The sequence below is a fragment of the Rissa tridactyla genome, chromosome 6 (genome assembly GCF_028500815.1).
Source record: "Rissa tridactyla isolate bRisTri1 chromosome 6, bRisTri1.patW.cur.20221130, whole genome shotgun sequence".
Lineage (NCBI taxonomy): Eukaryota > Metazoa > Chordata > Aves > Charadriiformes > Laridae > Rissa > Rissa tridactyla.
The window spans coordinates 62,854,593-62,877,737 of NC_071471.1; the positions used below are offsets into that span (position 1 = coordinate 62,854,593).

At 41.2% G+C, this 23,145-nt stretch overlaps 1 protein-coding gene across 1 annotated transcript; it reads left to right on the forward strand.

The window, feature by feature from the left end:
• Positions 1–936: 936 nt before the first annotated feature.
• ACSL5 (acyl-CoA synthetase long chain family member 5) lies at positions 937–22,749 on the forward strand. Its single transcript, XM_054204959.1, has 22 exons — positions 937–1,071; positions 5,575–5,688; positions 8,736–8,921; positions 9,481–9,589; positions 10,120–10,184; positions 10,264–10,365; positions 10,697–10,796; positions 12,010–12,188; positions 12,886–12,918; positions 13,143–13,194; positions 13,741–13,814; positions 14,249–14,326; positions 15,295–15,429; positions 15,899–16,033; positions 16,108–16,203; positions 16,745–16,817; positions 17,713–17,801; positions 17,882–17,998; positions 18,264–18,407; positions 19,390–19,491; positions 19,870–19,941; positions 20,381–22,749. The coding sequence occupies exons 3-22, from the start codon at positions 8,766–8,768 to the stop codon at positions 20,519–20,521; spliced, it is 2,052 nt and encodes a 683-aa protein (XP_054060934.1). The 5' UTR covers positions 937–1,071; positions 5,575–5,688; positions 8,736–8,765; the 3' UTR covers positions 20,522–22,749.
• Positions 22,750–23,145: the final 396 nt, after the last annotated feature.

A 23,145-nucleotide genomic window follows, 5' to 3' on the forward strand; every position in this document is an offset into this window, starting at 1 on the left:
CCTCAATCAAGAATACTTAAGATCGTAAGTGAAAAGTGTTAATATTGGCTTACTCTTCAAATATCATACAAGAGTGAAATTCCAGCACCAATCTAACCAGGCCGGGATCAACAAAAGCTTTGTTATCTTGACCAGGCCTGACAGTAGCGAGTGAGTGCTGAAAGGACTTTGGTATATCTTGGATCATGAGGAGCAAACTTCTTCCAAAGATCACATCCACAGCCTTTGGAAGTGATGCGAAGAAGCTCCACCTGCCAGCCCAGCCTGCGTACCTCACCTCACAGCTGAGTCTTTCTCAAGCAGCATTAAGCAGAGCAGCTCTGTTACTGCCATTTCATAGATGGGGGAAGACACACACACATACAAAAAAAAAAATCAATCACATCAACACAAGAAATCTCTGATGAAGAAGCAAAATACCCTTATCTTACCTTTGGTAAGATAACCAGTCCCCCATACATCCCAACTGCACTGGGAGCTCCTGCCATAAAGGAATATGCTACTTTATGGACCACTTGAGCTGCAAAGGAAACCCCCACCCCAGCAGTCAGATGTGATTAAGGAGAGGCCCCTCCATAAAGCAGTAGGGAAAAATATCACAATATATTTGCTTCTCAAAGTGCAATCTAAGAGGCACCTTTTCTCAGTGGAACAAGACTTACTCAGCACCCTATGCACACTCAGAGTACATGAGAGTTCTATTAAAAACCCAAGCGTGCACGTTTCGCAGGGCTGGGGTTCGCTTTCACAGCGTGCTGCTCTCTTCTAAAGCTGTTGCGCAAGAGTTGTATGTTTAACATTTCTAACCAGCCAAAATTGCTCTTTATATTTGATCAGGAATAAGTTTTTTTTTTTTTTTTTTTTACCTTTGAACCTGTTGCAACGCAGGTTCAAAGGTTACCTGGGTGCAGTGTTGCCTGTTTATTAAAGCCACACACTGATGATTCGGGGCTTAGTCCTACCACAGGAGCTGGGGAAGCACCAACCCTTGAACGCCCACTTGGAGTTGTAAAGCAGCAAAGGAAGGCAGCCTGTACCGGCCCCTCCACCCTCCTCCAGCGCTCAAGGAAGGTAAGCAAATCCCTCCTGATCGGAGCCCGTCTTTGCCAAGTTCTAGGTTTCCTGGTCCTGCAAAGAAGTACTGCAAGTGGGATAATAACCTTAATTTGCTGCAATGCCTGGGTGCAATGCACCCTTCTCATCACACTGTGTGCTGTTAAAGGCAACAGCTGTGTAATTGGCTGCATGTTTGTTATTAAAGACGCAAGGCTGGGCTCAGGGGTGGTATACAGAGAAATCACAGCCTGAGCAAGAGCAACCACCTGAACGCTCCCTGTTGCTATAGTCTGGCTGGAACTGGAAACCTGACTACCGTCCAGGCTGAAGCCATTTTCTTATCAGTTTGTTAGTTATATCTATTTAAAGATACAGTGCACAGCGTACCAGTGCCAGGCTCCCATTCAGACTCATGTTTAAAAGAGAGTTCCAGAAACAGAAGAATAATTTGGTTCTGCAGCATCACAAGCAGGTTTTGAAATCTTGTCAGTAAAAACTGTTATATGCTAGATTATTTATACACACAAGCTTATTGGCAACGTTTACTACAATGGGACCTTAATCCCTAACTAAGAACACAGAAGCTGGCTTTTAAAATGTTTTAAAAGCACACATTTCAAGAGTGTGGCACACCAGACTGCTGCCATCACCTTGGTACAGCTGCTTGGTGTAGCTCTAGAGGTGGAGCCTTCTCCAAGCTCTTGCTTGTGTGCAGAGCTGCAGCCATACCAAAGCAGAGGATTGCGGAGACAAAGATTAACCAGAAATCAAGCTGCAAGTAAGAGAACTAGCAAAAACCATGCTGCTCTTCCAAGTCTTAAGCCCATTGTCCCATCCATACCACCTTCTCTGAGGAACCCACTTATGCTCTGAGACGATTATTTATGTCCCTGTGCCATCACTCTGCTTTACAAAAGCCAGAAGGCTGCCCTTGAAAAGTGTAGCAGAGCAATAAAGAATGATTATTTTCAAAGCATTAAGAAACTTGAATTTTTAATTCAACCCTTTAAATAATGAGCCCACACTTTCCACAGACTCACAAAATTTAGATCCAAGTCTTGAAGCAACAACAGAGAAAACTGTACACTGAGCTAATGCTTCCCCTTCATCTATTTACATCCTCTGCTATTTGTTATAGGTAGATGAGCTATTTTGGCATCTTTGGATGGCAAAAGCTCATGTTGTGCCATGACCTTAAGGTTTATTATAAAAGCTCATCTTATCCATCCTCTATGCAAACCTTTTGTGACAGTGACAACAGAAAGGAAACACCTTGAACTCGCTATACACATACTCTATCTACTGCTCATCTTAATTTGCTAATGGTTATGAAAGATGCAGATGTACATTTTATATATGTGTACAAAAAGAAGCAAAGGTTGAGTCATTCATGACTCTGCTTTATTTTTTGGCAGAGAATTACTAGCAACAAATGGATTTGGGCCTCAAAAATCTGGAGTTTCTTCAGATCATTTGACGCAATATCAAAAGTTAAAAGCTTCAAAATTTGCATGTCACTTCTTACGCATACTGGGGAAAGACTGTCAGCTGTATTCTAATTTATGAGCATTAAACAGAACCAATCATTAAGGATAGGGTATCAATCATCCACAAGGCTTTTCTATATGTGCATCCCTTACTTCAATTTATGTTGGCCCTGTGAGACCCACTGAGTCCAGGCAATGCAGTGTAACCTTACCAGTTCAGGGACCTCTGCATCACACTGGGCTTCTGGCAGGCCAGGTAGGACGGGGCTGTGGGCACGTTCTCTCGTACCCACAGCCAGAGTCAATGCATCTGAGACACACAACGCATTGCTACCCAACAGCTGATCATAGGCAGGGCAAATTCACTGCTTTTTCCCTTCCTCCTGGGAAAATAACAGCCTGAGGCCAGATATCTGAAGGGGGAAAATCCTCAGAGAGGCACTCAGAGCTGCCTGGGCTGGGAGCCTGGCCTTCTTTCCCTTCTCTGTAAGGGGCATTGCCTTCCTCTAAGCATAAGTGCACCCTGACTAGCAAGATTAAAGCCAAAGCTCACAGCCTCACTTAAATGCTACAGGAACAGGTCTGGGTAGGCAAAGCCAAAGGCAGAGTAATTTCATGCAGAACAAGGTCTTTGTCATCTTCATGTAAAGCTTACGGTAAAATCGGTGAATTAAGCCTCGGCTTCCCTAAAAGTATATCTGCATTGCTAAATAATGCCACGATTACAGTGTAAGTTAGCTTTACTTGACTAGCATAAAATTTACAGCAGCAATAAAAACATAATTGCAATTACTAGAAGCTATGTGTTTTAGCAAGCCAAGGTCCAGGACCAATTGTATTTTGGATGCAAGTACATGCAATGTTATCCCATCCCTGCAATAGTTAGTCCAGCTAACCAGATTATTCTGAAATCATGCAGCATAGAAAAACTTTCAGATGGGCAAACTGTTAAGTGGAAAAACAATTCCAAAATCTCAGGTGAAGGCACTGAAGAAGAGAGATAGGTGAAGCTACTGTCTTCCCACCCCTCCAACCATGCTGCAAAATTCTAGTTACGTTAGACAAGCATCAGAGAGAAAAAGAGAAAACAGCAGAAGCTATAAACTTTCAAACAAAGAAATGCAACTATAAAACCATAAAGAATATCCCTGTCATAGCAGGAAACAAAACTGAAGTTTGAAACGTGATTCAATGTTACCTTGTGCAAGTAATTGCACGTATATGTCTGTACCACAGCAGAAAGAACTAGGTAGCTTTTTTGGGGGAAAAAGCCAAACAAAACCCCACCAAAACCAAACAAACCAAACCAAACCAGCAGCAGAAATGGGGAACTAGCCCACCAGCAAGTACATTACAGCAGCACATAAGAAATACTCTACTCAAAGCCCTTTGTCAATATTACAGGCTGCAAAACTCTGCTCAGCTTGACGTGCACATAGCTATAGAGAGAAAATGACCATTGTTGAGAGAACGCCTTTATGCACAGGAAAAAAAAAATCAGTAAAAAGATTATAAAGAGTAAACTCTAAATATCAAATTGAAAGGCCTCGGTATACTTTTCATCTAGCTCTTTGGAAATATGTCAACTTCAAGCTCTTTTCCTCAACAAACAAAACCCCAACGACCTCCTCCATAATTTTTTTTTTTCTTCTTCTCTGAGCTACTTCAGTTTCCCTATGCAAGTTCCTTCCTTTTAGAAGCTCCCTTCCCAGCATGCTTTTCTGCTTGCTGATTTATTTAAACCGGGGAGAGGGAAGTAGCTGTAGTTTTTAAGATGAGTGTTACCTACTTGGCAGTGGTTTGCTACTGTGCTGTTAAGGCTCCCTTTTGCTTAAGGAAAAGAGGTTGGCTCCCCACTCCACCTTCAAAATGGTAGGTGCTTTTGGTTACTGGTTCTCATCTCTGTATTTTGTCTGAAATATTTTCCGTATAAGTAACAAAGTTCTACTTTTATTTGTTTTATTGCTGATGGGCTTGCTTGCTGTTACTTACATAGGCTTTACTATAACCTATGTGTGAGTGATTGCCTCCAGATAATGAGTTTATCAGGAGCCTGCTAGGAAATCTCTGAGCTATCAGTTAGATGTTAACTGATGAACTTAAGCTGAGTTAAGTTCAGATACATGTTTGCTCTTTGCTCTTCATAATGTAAGTGCTGTAATAATACGTAGTAATAAAAGACACTGGTATCTAGAAATTTGCAGTGCTGTCTCCTCTTTGTGTGGCTATGTAAGGTGTTTAACGATGATGTTCTTTGGGGAGTTCTGTGTGAATTTTCAAGTTGAGCTTTAGTTCTAGCTCCTTAAACCATGCTTATTGTATGTCTAGAGATAATTTCCTATTAATGCAATGTCATATGTATGTCTTGCAAGAATGTGATCTTGTACTATCATCTAATAAGAAAAAAGTAACAGAACATATTATCCTAAATACTTTAATGTTTTCAGAACTTCAAAGGGCTAGTTGAACATGTTCTATCTTTCTGAGTAGGTAGCTTTCAAGGAGAAAACCTCATGGTAAAAAATATGTGAAAGCCTGGCTTTTCAATTTATCTGACAAAATGACCTTTTTTACTAAGCAGTGTCATGGTGGTGTTGCCCTCCTGATAGAGGGACAGTAATATCACATACAGTAAAATTCTTTATTAAAAATGGCCTTTCTGTTTAATTATACTGAAAGCCTGAGTTAAATAGGTTTCATCAGCAAGGCTCAGAAATAGCCTGTAACATGTACTCTGAAACCACAGAGCACTAAACTTCCTGAAAGTAAATTACTGAGGCCTCTTTCTTTCCCACCCCCCAGCAGAGTGCTTCTTGGGCAAGATCAAAGGGTACTTGAGCTGTTTGGCTCTGGCTTTCATAAGAGGTACTCTGAAAGCAAAGCCTAACTGAAGTGTACCTTAGGCTTAATGCAAGTTACTGTGGATTTTGCTTTGTGGTTTTTATGTGGCTCTGTTCAGCAGTCACTGCTGAGCTTTTGCGCTTTAGCTTCTTTCTGGATGCTAAAAGTTAGATGTTCCTAAACCCCGCAGAACACAAGACTTCTCCTTCCTGCAGCTGGAGGAAGATGGGATATAATGCTTCCAAGGAGTAAGAACTGGCACAGTGGCTCACATCTGCAGGACACCAGGCAGGAGCTGCACTGTGTAAGCAACTGTAAAGAGTGAGCTACTGGTGGTTAACTGATTAGTCACCTCGGTGTAGTTGGTTGTACTCTACTCTTCCTGCTTGGAACGAGTCAATGTTATCTTACTAATGCTGATCAACAAGTTCTCATGATCACCTCAAAAGCACATGCAAACTATTTCTTAGGTGAACTCGAGTCAAAGAATATAGTTCTAGGAAGCATTCTCCCAGGCAGCGCGTGACCATTGCTTCTGAAATTCTGCAAGTATCAAAGGTTGCTTTGCTGTTGGTAAAGAACTACTGTGATGGAGAGAACACTGATTTCTTTCTTCATACTTATGTGTTTGGAGGCACAACGCTCAGTCACTTTCCAGTGGAGAGAATCTCCTGACTTGGAGAGAATAGAGAATAACTTTTTCATTCATTCTAGCTAGTAAAGGAATTGCTGTAGAGGGGTGTGGGTGGGGGGGGTGCAGTGGAAATGAGAACATGTACTCCACAACTCAAGGCTCTAAATGGTATCACTGTAATCTCTTCAGATAAAAACTAAGCCTTTGCACTCCAGAGCCTAGTGCATCTTATCCCTGACCGTTGATCAGGCCAGACAACCTAAGTACATGTTAACTGTCTACCATCTTATTGCACAAGAGGACTAAGCAGGTGGTTTGAGACATCCTGTGCATTTTGTATCTTTCTGGTCAGTTGAGCCCTTCAAAACTCAGGGGTTTTGAGCAGTCCAGCTCCCTGTATGCTTAAGAAAGCAGCTAGTGTTCAGCCTTGCCCTGCAGTGGAAGCCAGTTTCTGTCAAAAATGCCCTGGCTTTGTCTCATGCTGCACTGAGTTGAGTTTTCACTCAGGTGTTATGTATGCATAGGGCATTTGGATTTGCGAGTTAAGCTCTGGCTGTAGCTGCTCTGTAGCACAGATCTAGGGTAGAGCTGTTCTCTTCCCATGGACAGAAAACTCTGTCAAGTAAACAGGCTCCTGTCCTCCCTGCTGGCTCTTCTGCTTTGAGGGAAGCAGGATTAAGTGGCTTTTGGAGGATACCAGAGGTGATTAATTAGCAGTGACTTGGATTAGACAAGTAGTTACAGTAGAAGCTCTAGGCATAGGAAATGACTGCCCCAGTGCTGGGAATTGAAACAAATTTGCTGATGGTCTCTTGCCACAGCTTGAATAACACACGCTCTGTATGGTGGTGGGAGTGACTAAAGCCCATCTGAGGAAACACAGTTGGAAAGTACAAGCAAAATGCTGTCGCTGTTCTATTCATGAAGTAGGGGAATTGAAAATCATCTTTCAGATATTAAAAGCATTTTTTTTGTATTGTAAACAAGATGTAGGTATTTGTGCTTTTTTAACATGACACTAACTTCTGTGGCTTTAAAGGATGTTAGGTATGACTCTCGCATGTGTAGTCTCATTTGGTATTGTAAGTGGGCTAAAAAAAACCCCAAATCTGACCTAGAAGCAAATGAGCATACAATACTTCCCAGGCTTTAGAGATAAACCTGTCAACAGGTCTTTCTTTAAATTAAAAATCCGTTTGGCTTGTAACTGAAAATCATCCTTGACTAACTATAGGGATGCTGGTTAGGCTACACTGGGATTAGACTACTGTCTGGTCTCTCTTCTCTATGCAAGACATTTGTGGAATCAATTCAGAATGTGAAGGCAAAAGCTTTGCTGCATTTAATTATCTTCAGGCTTTTCTCACACTTGATCATGTGTTTTCCCTGGACTTTGAGTTCTTTGCTCCAAGCATCATTATCCTTCAGGGCCTGATGTTCCATCTTCCTAGATGTCTTGGCACAAACTGCCTTGTGTGTTGAGTCAGTGAGGAAATTAGAGTACCCTAATTTAAAGCTTTTCAGCGACTTATCTACTGCTGCATGGAGCGTTTGGGGTTAGTGGGTTTTCTGGTCTTTGCCACAAAAAGGTCAGACAAGTGTTCTCTATTAATTTTCTGTCAAGTAAGTCCATGTAACAGACAGTAGCTATTTGTGACAATTGCAGTGATCTGCCTGATTAGGCACTGTTAATGCTAATCAGTGTTAACAAGTTTTACTAGAGGACTTCGTGCTGTAGACATGATCCCCAGTTCTGTTTATTACCTCTACCATGATACCCTACAGGCATCCAATCCTTCCTGGTTTCTAGGAATTTGTCTTAAAATTACTATTAAAATGAGCATGAGAGCACACTTCAACCACTAAAACTGGTACAGCTATGCAGGCATGTGGTCTCTTCGGTTGCTTGCATGTAACTCTATTCTCCTACTGCTGGCTGAAAAAAAAAATGTTTTTCTTATAAGAAATCCTGCTTTCTCAGTTTTTGCTTCCTTGCTCTTGAAGGAAGAGGTTCTGGAGGATGCGAGCAGCCAGAACTGCTTCTGTATTTCCCAGCTAGACTTCCATTGCACACATTAACTTCCAGGTCACCATTTCCAAGTGGAAACTAACTTTCACAGTTTTGACTCGTGCCATATCTCATGCTGAACACACTGTCAGTATCTGAAATACTTGCCCAGCATAGACCCCACTTTCCAGTAAGAGCAGCTGACAGTGAAGATACTGCTTGCTCTGCAGACTTCGACGTGTTTGTTACACCTACATGTAATTTAGCAGCACCCCTCATATTTTAGCAATGCCCCCTCCTATTGGACAGATATAATACTGAGTTTTCTTACTACCACTACTCACATCACTGAACTGTAGGTATTTTTTGGTTATACTTAAGTTGGGGAATTACACACTGGCCTTCCCCAGGCAGATTTTTACTCTTGAATAGAAAGAACTGACAGCTGTTCCTTGTCTGACTTCATTAGGCTTCAGCTTTTTGTGGAGGTGGATGCAGTGTGGATTAACATTTATGGGGACAGGTGACTTGAGATCTCTTAAGAGGCTTAAAGCATTGTATAAGCATGCTTCATTATTGTACCAAGACTCTTTAGGGGCAAACTGCTGAAATGATTTGCAGTATTGCTTAACAAACTACATAAGTAACCATGACTTATAGGTAGCGCGTGCTTCTAACTCATGTCTGCTAAACCTCCTGTTTGTTTCAGGTTCAAATCTGGCTCCACTGACCCAGCACAATGATCTGGATACTTCAAGTCTTGTTCTCACCGCTTCCAACGCCAGCATTGATTAGTCTTATTGCATTTGGAGTTGGCATCTTCCTGTGGGTGATAAGCAGGCCAAAACCTGTTCTGCCTCCTGTTGACTTGAACAAGCAGTCAATAGGGGTTGAGGTAATACCTATTCTGCTTGTGGGCATGGACTATTTTTGAGAAGCTTAATCTGAATACTGATCCATTCTAACTCTGGGTATCAGTGGAAAGTCTCCTATCTGATATACACAGCTTTCTCTCCCAGGTGTACAACTCAACAGTATGGTGGGGAGAAGAGAAATCTTAAGACACTAAAAGCAAGAAACGGCAGCTCTTGCCAACAGGGTTAGGTGGGCTTTTTACCAGATGGCCTTGGCCCTCACTGGCTTTTTTCTGTTACTTAATGCTTTGCATCAGCTTTGAGGCTGGTGCTAGACTATGATGCTAGACTTTGTGTAACTAGACAAGTTGTAGCACTCAGTCAAGGTCTCTCTAATAACCTGTAATTGAATATTAATCTAGGCCATCTAGAAAATTCCTCTGCATATAACTGAGTAGATCAAAATCGGGAAGGAAAATGAGACTTTCCTACCAATGCAATGCTATGGAAATGCTTTAAATGGGGTGCTGGGAGAACGGCTGAGGAATAAATGACATTGCATCTGTTCTGCACTGTTTCATAACTATGTTCTGTTCCTAGGGAGGAGCCAGAAGAGGTGCACTCTTGACAGATAATAACCTGCTTTCTTACTACTTTGAAGATGCTAAAACCTTGTATGAAGTTTTCCAGAGAGGACTGCATGCTTCTGGTAAGCTTTGTATCTGCTACTTAGTACTTGTCTATCACAAGTAAATAAAGCTATTCCAAGCTCTTTTGCCTTGCCTCTTGCCTGCAGTAATAATTCAGGCTAGCAAAAGCTTTCCTGGCCTTCTGTGGAGTGCAGTAACAAGTGACCATATTTTTATTTTTTTTCCCCCATTGATTTAGTAGTAGTCTTAGTTGGCAGACTGGGCAGGAACAAATATCAGAAGCTTAAGATGGTGGAGTTCAGTGGAGACAGTAAGCATCAGAGGGGGTTGGGGGGAAACACTTCTTTATCTTATGATGTAGGTTTTAGTGTAAAATTACTGCCTGCTTAAAACAGGTACGAATTTGTGCCTATGTGACTTCAGGGGTCCCATGCATGGAAACACAGGATAGCTTGCAAGCTATTTCAAGCTCACATGCAGTTAGCTGGATGTCTGACTGAAAATATTTCCTGCTTACAAGTGTTGCATTAAAGTGCTATGCAGCTTCAGTACTGAGCTTTACAGGTGCCTTTCTGAACTCTTCCATTAGGAAATGGCGACTGTTTAGGCTACAGAAAACCCAAACAACCTTATCAGTGGCTGACATATCAACAGGTGAGTATCGTACATGATGGATGATTTTAATTTGGGTTACTGTCTTGTAACACTAAAGTGGGGGAAAACTATCTTACAGGTTTTGGACAGAGCTCAATACCTGGGATCAGGGCTTCTGCAAAAAGGATGCAACCCATCATCAAACCAGTTTATTGGCATTTTTGCTCAGAATAGGCCAGAGGTAAGCAACAAATTGAATATCCTTTCCCAGAATATTCTGATACCTTGGGGAGAGGAGGGTCTGCATTTAAATAGCTTGAGGCCACACGAAGAACAATCACAACTGGCTTTTCCCTTCCCATTTCCATTATTACTGACAGAGCACATACTATGCCAGGCATGTAATACAATGCTCTTAAACCCTCACTACTCTAAGAATCTCATTGATGTGCTCCTTACACAACCCCTACTACTAATGTGTGCATGGGCTAGTGAAGCTGTATGAAATCTGTAGGTAATCCTGTCTTGGCAAGCTGCTAGTTTTTCTTAGCTCTGGTGTTTTCTCTCTTCAGTGGATCATTTCAGAGTATGCCTGCTACACTTACTCAATGGTTGCTGTTCCACTCTATGACACTCTGGGGCCAGAGGCCATTGTATATATTGTTAACAAAGGTAAATATTGACTTCCAGTATTTCATAATGATTTCTCTAAGAAGCTTTGTTTTGAGAAGGCTGAAGTTCAAGGGAATTTGATGCAAAAATCAGGGTAGTTACTGCTCTTATACTTTTATAGACACTTAATTTCTGTAAATGAAGCCCCTCTGCAGGGGACATGGTTCAATGCCTAGAAGAAGCCAGTAGGCTTCCTATGTCTCCGAGTGTCTTGAGTGCAAGTCCACGGAAGGCCTGCTAGATCCTGTGGACCATCCTGCAATCAGCGCTCAACTCTTTGCGATTTGAGGTTTTGCAGTCTTGAACTCCCACACTGCCAAACAATCAGACAATGCAGACAGGCTTGCATGCAAATTAACACTACATGAGTGTCTTTTACATCCTACAACTTTAAGTCAAAAGTGGAGGAGGGAGGAGTAAAGATAAACAGATTTAGGCATATCTGGTTACGGCCTGTTGTTCTACAGAAGCAACAACTAGCGTGCCATCATGGAAGAAACTGGCAAGGAAGCTTGAGTAAATCTTCAAACTTTCTTCCCCCAGTCTTAGAGGAGGAATGGGGGAGGAAAAATATCCACTGCTGTCACAACAGTCTGGGATCCAACCCATAAACAGGATTTGCCAAGTAAAATCTCTTCAGCAGTTATGCTGGTGAACCTTGCAAACAGGTCTTGCCTTGGGACTACACAGCTGTGACTTACTAGGCTAACAGGGAACCAGCATGTTCAGGCAAATCCAATTCCTCTACTGACTTAATGGGAAATGCTTTTGTAATTGCATAAAACTCTTGCACATGCAGGGAAGCTGAGGCATTAATTCAAGAATTTTAGCTCCCTCTTTCAAACAGATCTAAATGCCTTTGCATTTAAGGAAGATGACTAAACTTCAACTATCAGTGAGGACAATTCTGAGCTTTTATGGCAATACCAAAAGTTTAAATGCGTATCTTGACTGTGACGGAGGATATTTGTCTTCAGTTCCTCAGCTTCTGCCCTCACTTTTTATATCTAGAATCTTAAGTTTTCCCAGTCAGTTGGCAGTGGAAGGAGGAACCTTCTTAGCATTGTAAGCCAGCCACTGAAACCATATGAACAAATGCAAATGGCTTTAGAACGAACCAATGCTGTCTTCTAAACGTATGTGCTACTGTGCTGTCACTCACTAGCCTCATGTCTTCTAAATAGACTTCTGAAATGTACCTTCTTTTCTGTAGCTGACATCAGCATAGTGATCTGTGACAAGCCCGAGAAAGCACAGATCTTGCTTGAGAACTGTGAGCAAGAAAAGACCCCAGGTCTGAAGACTATCATTCTCATGGATCTCTTTGATAAAGAGCTCAAGGACAGAGGAGCTAAAGCGGGAGTCGAAATTCTAGCACTGCAGGAGGTTGAGGTAGGTGACTAAAGGCTTCTGCTTGACCTTGCCAGCTAGACATCTAGACCTTCTCTGGTAACAATGACACTTTAATGTAAGCATTATCCAGTTTACACATCTGTGCCTGAGTCACTTTGAAACTTGATATAGCTAGCCAAATGGACTCGCAGAGTTCAAACCTGCAGACACTGTCAGACAAGAGTCAGACACTGACTAAAGTTGTGTCAATGTCTTGTGGACAGTCAGTATGCATTAAATTGAAGACTTCCTTAGCTTAATTCATGGTGCAGTTGAAACAGGATTTATGAGGCTTCTAAGGTGGCAGTTGAGCCTAATTGAAACTGTAAGTGCAAATTACTGGCTGCTTTGGCATCCCAATACTAGGCTTAACTGTCCAGATATAATGCAGAAGTGCAGAGTATAAGAGATGTGGCCTACATCAAATAAAATGAAGTATCTCCACTCAGGACTTCCAAATTCCTTCAGTAGTTCTGATCACTTTCTACACACTCAAATTCATGCTTCCCACGACCACAGGAAGCTTTTCCAAGTTGTGTGCACTAAATTCAGGAAGATCAACATGGGTCTCTGAGACAGAGTATCAAGAGGCAAAGTAAAAACAAGTGTTGCATTTGGAATACAATTACCTATTCATTTACTGTTGCTGCACATCTTTCTATTGCAATTGTTAAGATGTGTTTTCTGTCTAATGCAGGAGCTGGGAAGAAACAACATGAGAGAACCAGTTGTAAGTATCTTTGTGGAACAGTTATAAACTTGCAAAACTAGTCTCTGAAAAGACCTCTTGCCATGCTGCTAGTAGAGAAGGCTGGCAGGGTTGGGTTTTTTTGTATCTTGTCTTGCTGTTTCCAAACAGAATTCCTGGTTCATCCCCCTTTAGGAAGTGTACGTAAATACTGATTAGCAACATAATCCTTAATCTGTTGACTTTATGTGGCTTTTTCCCTCTAGCCTCCTAAGCCCGAAGACCTTTGCATTGTGTGTTTTACCAGTGGAACCACAGGTAAGAGACTATATAGTGATGCCTTCCCATTGAAACAATCTCCCTGTGCTGAAAAAAAAAATTGCTTTCTAGCACAAAAGAGGAAATGCTAGCAACATAGAAGTGAAACAGTAAATTAGAGCAGCGTCAAGCCACTACTGCAGTTTAACTTGGGACATTGTCACTACAAGTCAAATGCCCTAAGACTTCTTAGAGATGGAGGGGAAGAATAGCCAAATTCATGTTGTCTTATCCTATGAAAAATACAGGGTCTTAATGTTAAAAAGATTGGTTGTTTAACTGTCTGTATTCTGATCCACAGGGGCTAGAGGAACATCCTGTTTCAGCATTCTCTGATACTCCTAATTACTCTGCTGTTTCAGTAGATGTTTCCTTTATATAAATATCCATAGCATGCAAGATAAAGCATATTTGCGATCTCTTAAGATAATGCATGCTATGATTGAGCCTAATACCGAGATAGTTCAAACTGAGCCAAACAAGGCATGGGAAACTGTGGGCAGAAGCAGTCAGAGCCACAGCTGACTTTGCTCGATCTCTCCACAGGTAACCCTAAAGGAGCCATGCTGACACATCAAAATGTTGTTGCAAATGCTGGTGCCTTCCTTAGATGCACAGAGGTAAGCTTCTGCTAATGGTGATCTCGAGGCTATGTCACTCAGTCATAAACTAGCTTTAATGTGGGCATTTTCTGCAAACCATTCACTCACAGCAAACCCGTATTTCAATGGGACAATAGTATTGCAAGAAACTTGGTTTAACCTTGAACATGTATACAGAAGTTATTCTAGAATGAGTCAGTCCTAAATGCCAAGAGTACTAAACTCCTCTAGTTCAAGTTTTGCCAAAACGCAAAACTAATCTTGATGTAGCATGGCTGAGTTACAGCTGCAAAAATTTTGAAGAGGTGATGGATGAGCCTGAGTTGTTTCAGTCATTTGAAGTGTCTATTTCAAAGTATTCAAATTGATCCAAACTTTATTCACTTTCTACTTAAGAGTAACTCAAGCAGGCATAGGGAGTGCTAACCTACTTCTATTTCCTTCCCTTCTAGAACACAATTGATTGTACAAGTGCAGATATCACCATGTCCTATCTCCCCTTGGCTCACATGTTTGAGAGAGTTGTACAGGTAAGTAGACTGTATGGATGCTACTAAGCTTCTGTAGAAGATCTTGTACGTATGAACTAGTTCAGACAGTAACACTTGTTAGAAGCCATATCAAAATGGTTAAGACCATCTACCTAAAATAAAACCTCCGAACTGACTAAGTAATGCCTAGTTACTTCTCCAAGACATGGCTACTATCTTCAATAAATGAAGCTTTGTTCTTCAGTCTGGCCTCCCTGAGTCTGTGATTTACGAAGAAATCAGCCAGGGAAATAAACAGCATCAAGACCTTAGTCAAAACACAGTGAAAGCTGATACTTGAAGAGGAAGCAGTTTAAGACCAGTGGATTTACTACTTGGAGGTAAACAGTGGTATGTTCTCCACTGTTTATTCTGCTGGGCTATGTCACCTTCCTGTCTGTTTCCAAAGCTGAAGTTCTAGTCCTCCAATTAATGCACTTCCTCCAGCATGTTGTATAAGTAACGCTTCCTACAGGGAACATCAGCAACTCATGGCAGGATCTAACGCTTCTACATGTAATTGTCTCAGAACAGTCTCTTAACCTCAGTTCCCAACCCAGTATTTAAACCAGAATGTGTCTTTGTCCTATTCCTTGTCAAGCTGTTAAATTTTTCTCTTGCCTTGTATTTAAATTTCTAGGTATCTCAAAAGATATCAAAATAGAACAGCTGTTACAAATGTGGTGAAGCTCATATTAATTGTATTCAACCATAATGTGAAACTTCATTTTTTTTTTTTTTTGTGCTCATCAAAGTTGCAAGCCAGAACTTAATCTATGCATCTGAGCTTCTATAGATCAAATTATAGTAAAAGGCATGACAGCCTTCTGTATTTCCTCAAAACGTATTCACTCAAGAACGTTCCTACCACTGGGCCCTGGAAATCATGCTGCTTTCCATAGACAAATAATTATGGCTAATGAAGCTAGTAATTATCTGTGACTAAACTTAGTCTGGTCAATTTTTAGACTGTGGCCTTCAGTTGTGGAGCAAAAGTAGGCTTCTTCCAAGGAGACATCAAGTTGCTAGCAGATGACATGAAAACCTTGAAGCCAACACTATTTCCAGTTGTACCAAGACTGCTCAATAGAATATATGACAAGGTATGTGAGCAATTTTAGCTAAATTACCTTCATGTTCATATATTTAAGCAAGCATACAAGTTTAAATTCATACGGAATACGGCATAATATCGCTATTAGTTAATTACTCCTTAACAGGAATAATTCTTTAAAATCCTTTCCAAGGAGATGGAAAGAGCCTTGGGCCCTGGAATATAAGAACAGTGTATCCAGTCATGACTGGGTTAAGACTGTTGCCATTCAGCAACAAAGTTTGTTTACTTTTTGGAAAGCAAATGAAGCAAGTGTAAGGTTATCCCTCAAAGCTGCAGCTGAAGTATGCCAGCAGTAACACAAATTAGTATTGCCCCTTGGTTCATCTCCTAGACCATGGCAGTAGTGAAGACAGACCCTAGAACATCAAAGTAAGATACGGTGCCTACTAACAAAGCAAGAACTGGATGTACAGATGTGAGGTAAACCCAGGAGTCACCAATACTTTTCCTTGCAGATACAAAGCGGTGCCAAGAGCCCAGTGAAGCGTTGCCTGTTAAACTTGGCTGTGGTTATGAAGATGGCTGAAATAAAACAGGGCATAATTCGAAATGACAGCATTTGGGACAAGCTAATCTTCAAAAAAGTTCAGGTAAGTTATTTTAAGTGTGAGTAAGCTGAGCGTTGTAGTATCAGAGGATCTGATGGCTTCTGTTTCACTTGTAGGAAAACATGGGTGGAAGAGTGCGTGTAATGGTAACAGGTGCAGCCCCTATATCTCCCTCTGTCCTGACATTTCTTAGAGCAGCACTGGGCTGTCAGGTAAGCTGAGGGTTGTTTGTTTTTTTTTTCTTAAAATAAGACCTGTTTGGTTATGCCCAAATAAGTGACCAATGATATAGCTGTCGTCCAGCCCAACTTGTTCCTGGGGAGATTGCTGTCAGTCTTCACTATTTACAGGCAGCTTGATCTGAGATAACTGTAACAGGAACAAAATTCTGCAGGGCTGGCTTCAAACTACACTACCAAAAAACTATCCTGTAGGGTCTGGGGAGAGGAATAGAGCAGCAGAAATAGGAACGTGTGACACTCAAAGTCAGGTAGTTGCTTACCCTGACAGTCAATGAGCTTCCGATGTAGTACATTTAAGAACAGAGTTCAGAGGATGAGGAGACAAAAGCAAGGTTTGGATAGGTGAACTTGAGGAACATCTGGTTACACCAATAACACCAAGAAGTCTTGAAGGCTAGGATTGTCTTGGCTTCTTTCCGAAGAAGAAATATTGAGCATGGGCATAGTTGAAACTGAGCTCTTTCACACCAAAGCCTTGATGTTCAAAGAATATTCACCCTTTCTCACACAGATCTTTGAAGGTTATGGCCAGACTGAATGCTCAGCTGGATGCACTTTTTCAATGCCTGGAGACTGGACAACAGGTACAGTAGTTGAGACTTGGAAATTCTCCCACAGCTGTCAGCAGAAAGTTGCACTTAAGCTTAGGTGCTCTACTGCTTTTAGTTCAATGAAAGTTAAAGCCTGGGTACTTAATCTCAAAGTGATTCTTAGGAGCATCGGTCACCTGTATGCTTAATAGGTACCAAAATTCTTGACTCAAGTAGGTGAGGATCTCTTGTGTAAAGTGACATAGGTCAGCTTAGACCCTGTCTCAGTGTATGGGAAAGGACTGTCTGTACAGAACTGAGCAAACTGGACAAGGACTTCCAAATGGCTTTAAGAAACTAGCTTTAGCTCCCAAATAACTTGTTTTACTGAAAGAATTATGACTAAAATATCAGACCTGATACTTGGCTATTTTCCTGAAGGACTACCTGACCTTGAATATTCAGCTTTCATCTTAGCAAGGATGTTTTTAATATTGGGTATTCTAAATTCAAGCTCAAGTCACCATCTTTGAGAACAAAATAAGGGCAGAGTATAATGAGGATGAAATGCAAATTAATGCCAAGGTCTATGAAGGAATTCTGTGGAGGTGAATGTGGTACATAGTTGGTGTGGTTGATCACACAAACAAATGGCTCTAAGCATTGAGACTTAGCTGCTACTTATCCTGCATTAACTGTCTGAAAATAGCATTACAATAATTTTCTTGAACATGTCAGACTCCTTTATATAGTACTGGTTCTTGCTAAAGCAGTGAATGAAGAGCCATTAAGCATCTACTATCACTGAAGTCTTTCATATGTAGGGGGCACCTGAGTTTTCATCTTACTTCAAGAGCTAGTCTTTCTAGCTTTAGATCAAATAGGGACAACTGCTACCAGAATTCCCAAAACATAACTGTCGCTGGTTTTTTTTTTTTTTTCCTCTTAGGCCATGTTGGTGCCCCTCTGGCTTGTAATATCATAAAACTCGATGATGTGGAAGAAATGAACTACTACTCTTCTAACAATGAAGGCGAGGTAGGTACCACCTCCCGTGTGTGTCAGGAAATACTGAAACATAAGACTTGGTGATTAACCGTTTTCTGTGCTTGCTATAGGTCTGCATTAAAGGACCAAATGTGTTCAAGGGTTATCTGAAAGATCCTGAGAAGACAGCAGAAGCAATTGATAAGGATGGCTGGCTCCACACTGGAGACATAGGGAAATGGTTGCCGGTGAGTAATTGCTTAATACAAACCATCCTTTGGATGTGAATTTCTGGCTAGTTTACAGTAATCTGAAAAGCTGGAGAAGTGAATTCTAGGATAAAAGCCTCACATGGTATTTTGTTATCATTCACCAAGTAACTCCAGGCAAAGCTCCAAAGACCGATTAGGTTACAAGATCTCAAATAACACCTGCTAGGCCATTCTATTCTATTCTACTTCTTATAGAAGCAAGACAGACTTGAAACTAATGGCCTCCACCTTTAACTTCTAGAATGGAACACTGAAGATCATTGATAGGAAGAAGAATATATTTAAACTTGCACAAGGAGAATACATTGCTCCAGAGAAGATAGAAAATGTCTATATCAGAAGTGCTCCTGTAGCCCAGGTCTTTGTACATGGGGAAAGCCTGAGGGTAAGTGATGTCAGGAGTGAGCATCCTGCAAGATTCCTCCTACAATGAGTTCTGGAAGACCAGGGCATAAATGTGTGTATTTACAAGAGTTTTTGAACAAGACCTGCTCCAAACAGTGCCATATTTATAGGAATATCCTTTCAGACCTGTAGCCTCCCTGATTGACAGCAAAGAAAAGGAGATCTTGGCATCAAATTGCAAGCTGGGTAAAGGCTAATTACATACTTCTATGGGATTAGTATGCCAGGTCGTCTCTGTACAGTTTAGAATTATAGAATAGTTTGGGTTGGAAGGGACCTTTAAAGGTCATCTAGTCCAGGCTGTGCAATGAGCAGGGACATCTTCAAATAGATCAGGCTGCTCAGATCCCCGTCCAACCTGACCTGGAATGTTTCCAGGGATGGGGCATCTACCATCTCTCTGGGCAGCCTGTTCCAGTGTTTCACCACACTCATTGGTTTTTTAAAAAAAACAATAATTCTTCCTTATATGTAGTCTAAATCTACCCTCTTTTAGTTTAAAGCCATTACCCCTTGTCCTATTGCAACAGGCCCAACTAAAAAGTTTCTCCCCATCTTTCTTATAAGCCCCCTTTAAGTACTGAAAGGCTGCAATAAGGTCTCCCTCAAGCCTTCTCTCCTCCACGCTGAACAACCCCAACTCTCTCAGCCTTTCTTCATAGGAGAGGTGTCACCTATGCTAGCAGAGGCCAGTCTTCAATCTGTAAACCAGCCCAAAGCAGTTGCTGGATCATTCAGCACATATAATAAACTGCATTAGTGCTTCAATTACTGCTGTCAGAACTCAAATCTAAGTGACTTGAAAGTCTTTGTAACTACTTTTCAAAATCTGGAAATGGATGGGGGGATGTAGATGTGGCTTGTTATAGAAACACTGTCCACAATCAAGTTCATATAAACAATCAAAGTAATTTCAGATGCCTTATCTTGGTCTCAGCATGACTTCTTCCACTTGCTCTCAGTCTTTTCTAATAGGTATAGTGGTTCCTGATGCTGAGACTCTTCCAGAATTTGCAGCAAAACTGGGAATAAAAGGTTCCTATGAAGATGTCTGTAAGAATCCAGTGAGTGGCTTTATGTTTTTAGTAGCTTATAGATAGAATTTAATTCTGAAGTTCAATCTTGTATTGCTTTGACTTCATTCTACCTACCTTTTTTTGTAAATTAAACTGGCTTAATGCTGTGCGAGTCATGCAAGCAGCCTTACAGTAAAAACCGGAACTAAGTATAGGTGTCCCTTGATGCTTCAAGGACTTCCAATGAGAAGACAGACATCACCCTGTAGTGGCCTTAATGAAGGAAATCTTGAATGTTGAAATATGTACATGTATTCTTTCCAACCTCGTTTTTTGCTGACTGGGCAATGGGGTATGGTCTTGAGTTGCAATTAGAAAATGGGATTTTCCCATTTTCCCACCCTGTTCCTGCTCTGTTTCTTCTAGGCAGTGAAGAAAGCTATTTTAGAAGATATGATCAGACTGGGGAAAGAGGCTGGCCTTAAATCCTTTGAACAAGTAAGTGCTTCTAAATCCTGCTTGTCACAAGCCCCTGTATTGCTAATGCAATGGCTGGGAAGTCTTCATTCCTGTTCTTGACTGAGTCAGGATGGGGCCCAAGACAGCTGCCCCAGACAAGTGACTGAAGTAGTTTCACAATGAAGTGAAACATTGACTGGCTGCCTGTCTCTTGACCAAGAGACAGGTGGCTGTACAGGGCAACAGTCACAATTGCCACGAGATGGAGTGGAGGTTCACCAAAGGCTGCAGGAGCTGCCTATCTGCTCGCTGTGTCAGGCAAAAGGAGTTTGACTTCCATCAAAAAAACAGTTTAGTTACTGGACCTCCTGAGACTAAGTGCGTTCTTGCACTGAGCTCAAGGAAGCTGTGAAGAACCATTGCTTGTCCTCTAAGTAATTATTTAAGTGTCATATGCTAAATTACTTTCTTTTAATAGGTTAAAGACTTGTACATCCACACAGAGATGTTCTCTGTAGAAAACGGACTCTTGACACCAACACTGAAGGCAAAACGACCAGAGCTTGTTAAAGTCTTCCAGGACCAGATTGAGGCCCTCTATTCAAGCACGCAGGAGTAAGTGGCCAGTTTAAATTAAACTGCATGGAGTATCCAAACAAATCGGTGACACTACATGATCTATGGAGAACACGTGCATGAGTGGAGGGAAGCAAGGAGAACTTAAATATATTGTTTCTGGTGTCCTGGGAAAAATGACTTTCAGATGAAGATGGCTATAGTGTAACTGACAACTGGCAGTATTTACATCTTGCAGGACTAAGCATCAGCTGTCTAGGTGAAGCCGGAACTTTCATCTTCCTTGGATTGTGACTGAAGTGCAAAAACACTCAAGAACCTCAGCCTTTAAGAGGCAGCAGAATGCACTTCTCGCTGCCAAAAGCAAATCTCGTTTTCCTCCTCTAACTATGAACTCCATTATGACCTTCTGTGAATTGCAATCAGACTGAACTCTTTCATGCAGTTACATGTTTTTTGGGGGGGAGATAGTGCAAAAACCAAGAGCAGGAAAATAACACTTCAGTTTCCGCTCAGATGATATAACCTGTCTCAACTCAAGCTGTCACAATATGAATTGGTGCTTAACATCTGTTCAGCAAATACAAAGTAAATGTCCTATTTCTTGTGCTGGACCACACACTAGAGGTTGTTTTTAATGAAAATGAGTAGTCTGACATTAAATGGTTTATAAAGTACATGTGTCTAAAGCAAACATAGCTTATTATGGGAGGTACTAGATCAGTTTTTGCACACGTTCTCAAATGCAATGGCAGTTCTAAAGCCTCTAGACTTATGAATTTGAGCCTTGATAAGTGGAAAACTTTAGCTGTCATTCTTAAGGATATAGGATGCAATAAACTGTAACTGCACAATCAAACCAAAGCCTGTGCGAGTGACTTGTTTCTCTGCTGCAACCAGACTGTTAGCTGCAAGGTTTACTGCTGCCTGGTTATGTATAGCTGCAGATATAACACAACTGCTGCAGAATGCTAACTCCTCTCCTGTGCTGTCATGGCATAGCCCCAGCTCAAGCCATGAGGCTAGAGCAGATGTTGCTCCTTTACTCAACTTTCCTTTTCTTGTAGTAGGGTAATATGTGTTGAAACTTCAGGACAAATTCCTTCTTCCAGCTTAGGACATCACATGAAACAAGGCATCAGATATAATTGTCTAATAGTAAAGCTGTTCCTTAAAAAAAATTATTTGGCAAGATGAGTACTATCTCTACTTTTAGAAACAGGTCTTCAATTAGCATATACTACCTCTGCTGACAGTTCCTCCTGGTCCCTGTAACTGTCTGCTGTATTAGTCCAAAAGGCAATGCAGTGCTAACAAGGATGTAACATGTAGTTTTTCTACGCCAGTTCTCCTTGTCTGTGCCAGATTCTACAGTTGGTGGCTGTTCCTCTCTGTATTTAATGCTCTTGGTCAGATATCCCACAATGAAAGCAACCAGGAGATTTACTGATCAGGAAAGACTCAACTCTTGGCTGTGAGGCATCTCTAACTTTGACTAGTAAAAACAACTGACCCAATTCATTTTCAGGTGACTTTTCTGTCATTTATTGTGCTTATTGTAACCTGAGTCTATAAAGGCTTCTACAATTCTGAAAATGCATCTAACTATGCTGCTTATCTTTCCCATTTTTCCTTAAAGTAATGTGACTTAAAAGTTATTAATGGCTTAATCTTTTACCCCAGGTGAGACTCGGAAGAAAGAGGGGAATGAGAGGGAAGAATAAATGTATACTTACTTAAACTGTCTGTGGGTTCTGATGAGCAATTCAGTCGGGGACAGTAAGTCTAGTGCCACTAAGATCTGTATAAACTTGAGGCTGAATGCTGTGATGCCACCTGCTGCATTGTCCAGAAAGTACTTTGTTCATTCTCTCAACATGTAAAACTTCCCTACAGAGATCAGTTTGGATATTGAAGCCCAGCACTCTGGTGGGCCCTTCAACTAGCAGCGTTCGGATAGCAATTGCAGTGCTTCATTAACAGATTTCTTCACTGTGGAGTGAGTATAGAATGCCTACTTTTCCATGGCACGTCTCAGAAAGTAGTAACTTTGTACAGGTCACTTTCTAATACAGTAGAGATGCTTTCTCTTTTGGAAGAGGAAATACCTCAGTCTCTGAACTTGGATTAATCTTAATTGCAATTAAGCCCCTTCACACAGTGGCAAACTACAGTGCTTTAGATTTTTCATGCCTGTGGTACCTGCTAGTAGCTGTTATAAAGACTAAATTGGATGCGTAATGGCGCCGTCTGACCAATAAATCATACATATCAACTCAAATGTAAATTGGTGTGAAACTGGCCTCTTGGGTGCTGCTTCTGCCATGTGTACTGCTTCCACAACATAGATCTAAAGTGAAAACAGGAGTACTTTAGGCATGCTTGCATTGAAATGATGCCAAAATTATTTCAAGGTATTGAGAACTAGAGAGCTACCTACAGCAGGCTTGAAGCACTCTAATATCCAGTGAACAAAGATCTGAGGTAAGGAGGGCTATAGGTGCAATGAAGTTCAGATCACTGCAACATTTTTTCCCAGAATACAGGGAATGGAGCTAAAAATAACAGCCAGTCTTCTCTACTTGCTTTAAAAATCTTTCATCTAGTAGCTATCCATTATGAAATGATCCATTCGGGTTGCAGCACAGTTGTGCATACATGCTGAAT

Bases quoted from the DNA above. Each gene is read 5' to 3' on its own strand.
- ACSL5 (XM_054204959.1), top strand. From the start codon at position 8,766: ATGATCTGGATACTTCAAGTCTTGTTCTCACCGCTTCCAACGCCAGCA. The intron at 10,366-10,696 runs GTAAGCAACAAA...TTCTCTCTTCAG, and splicing joins TTGCTCAGAATAGGCCAGAG to TGGATCATTTCAGAGTATGC. The intron at 17,802-17,881 runs GTAGGTACCACC...TGCTTGCTATAG, and splicing joins CTTCTAACAATGAAGGCGAG to GTCTGCATTAAAGGACCAAA.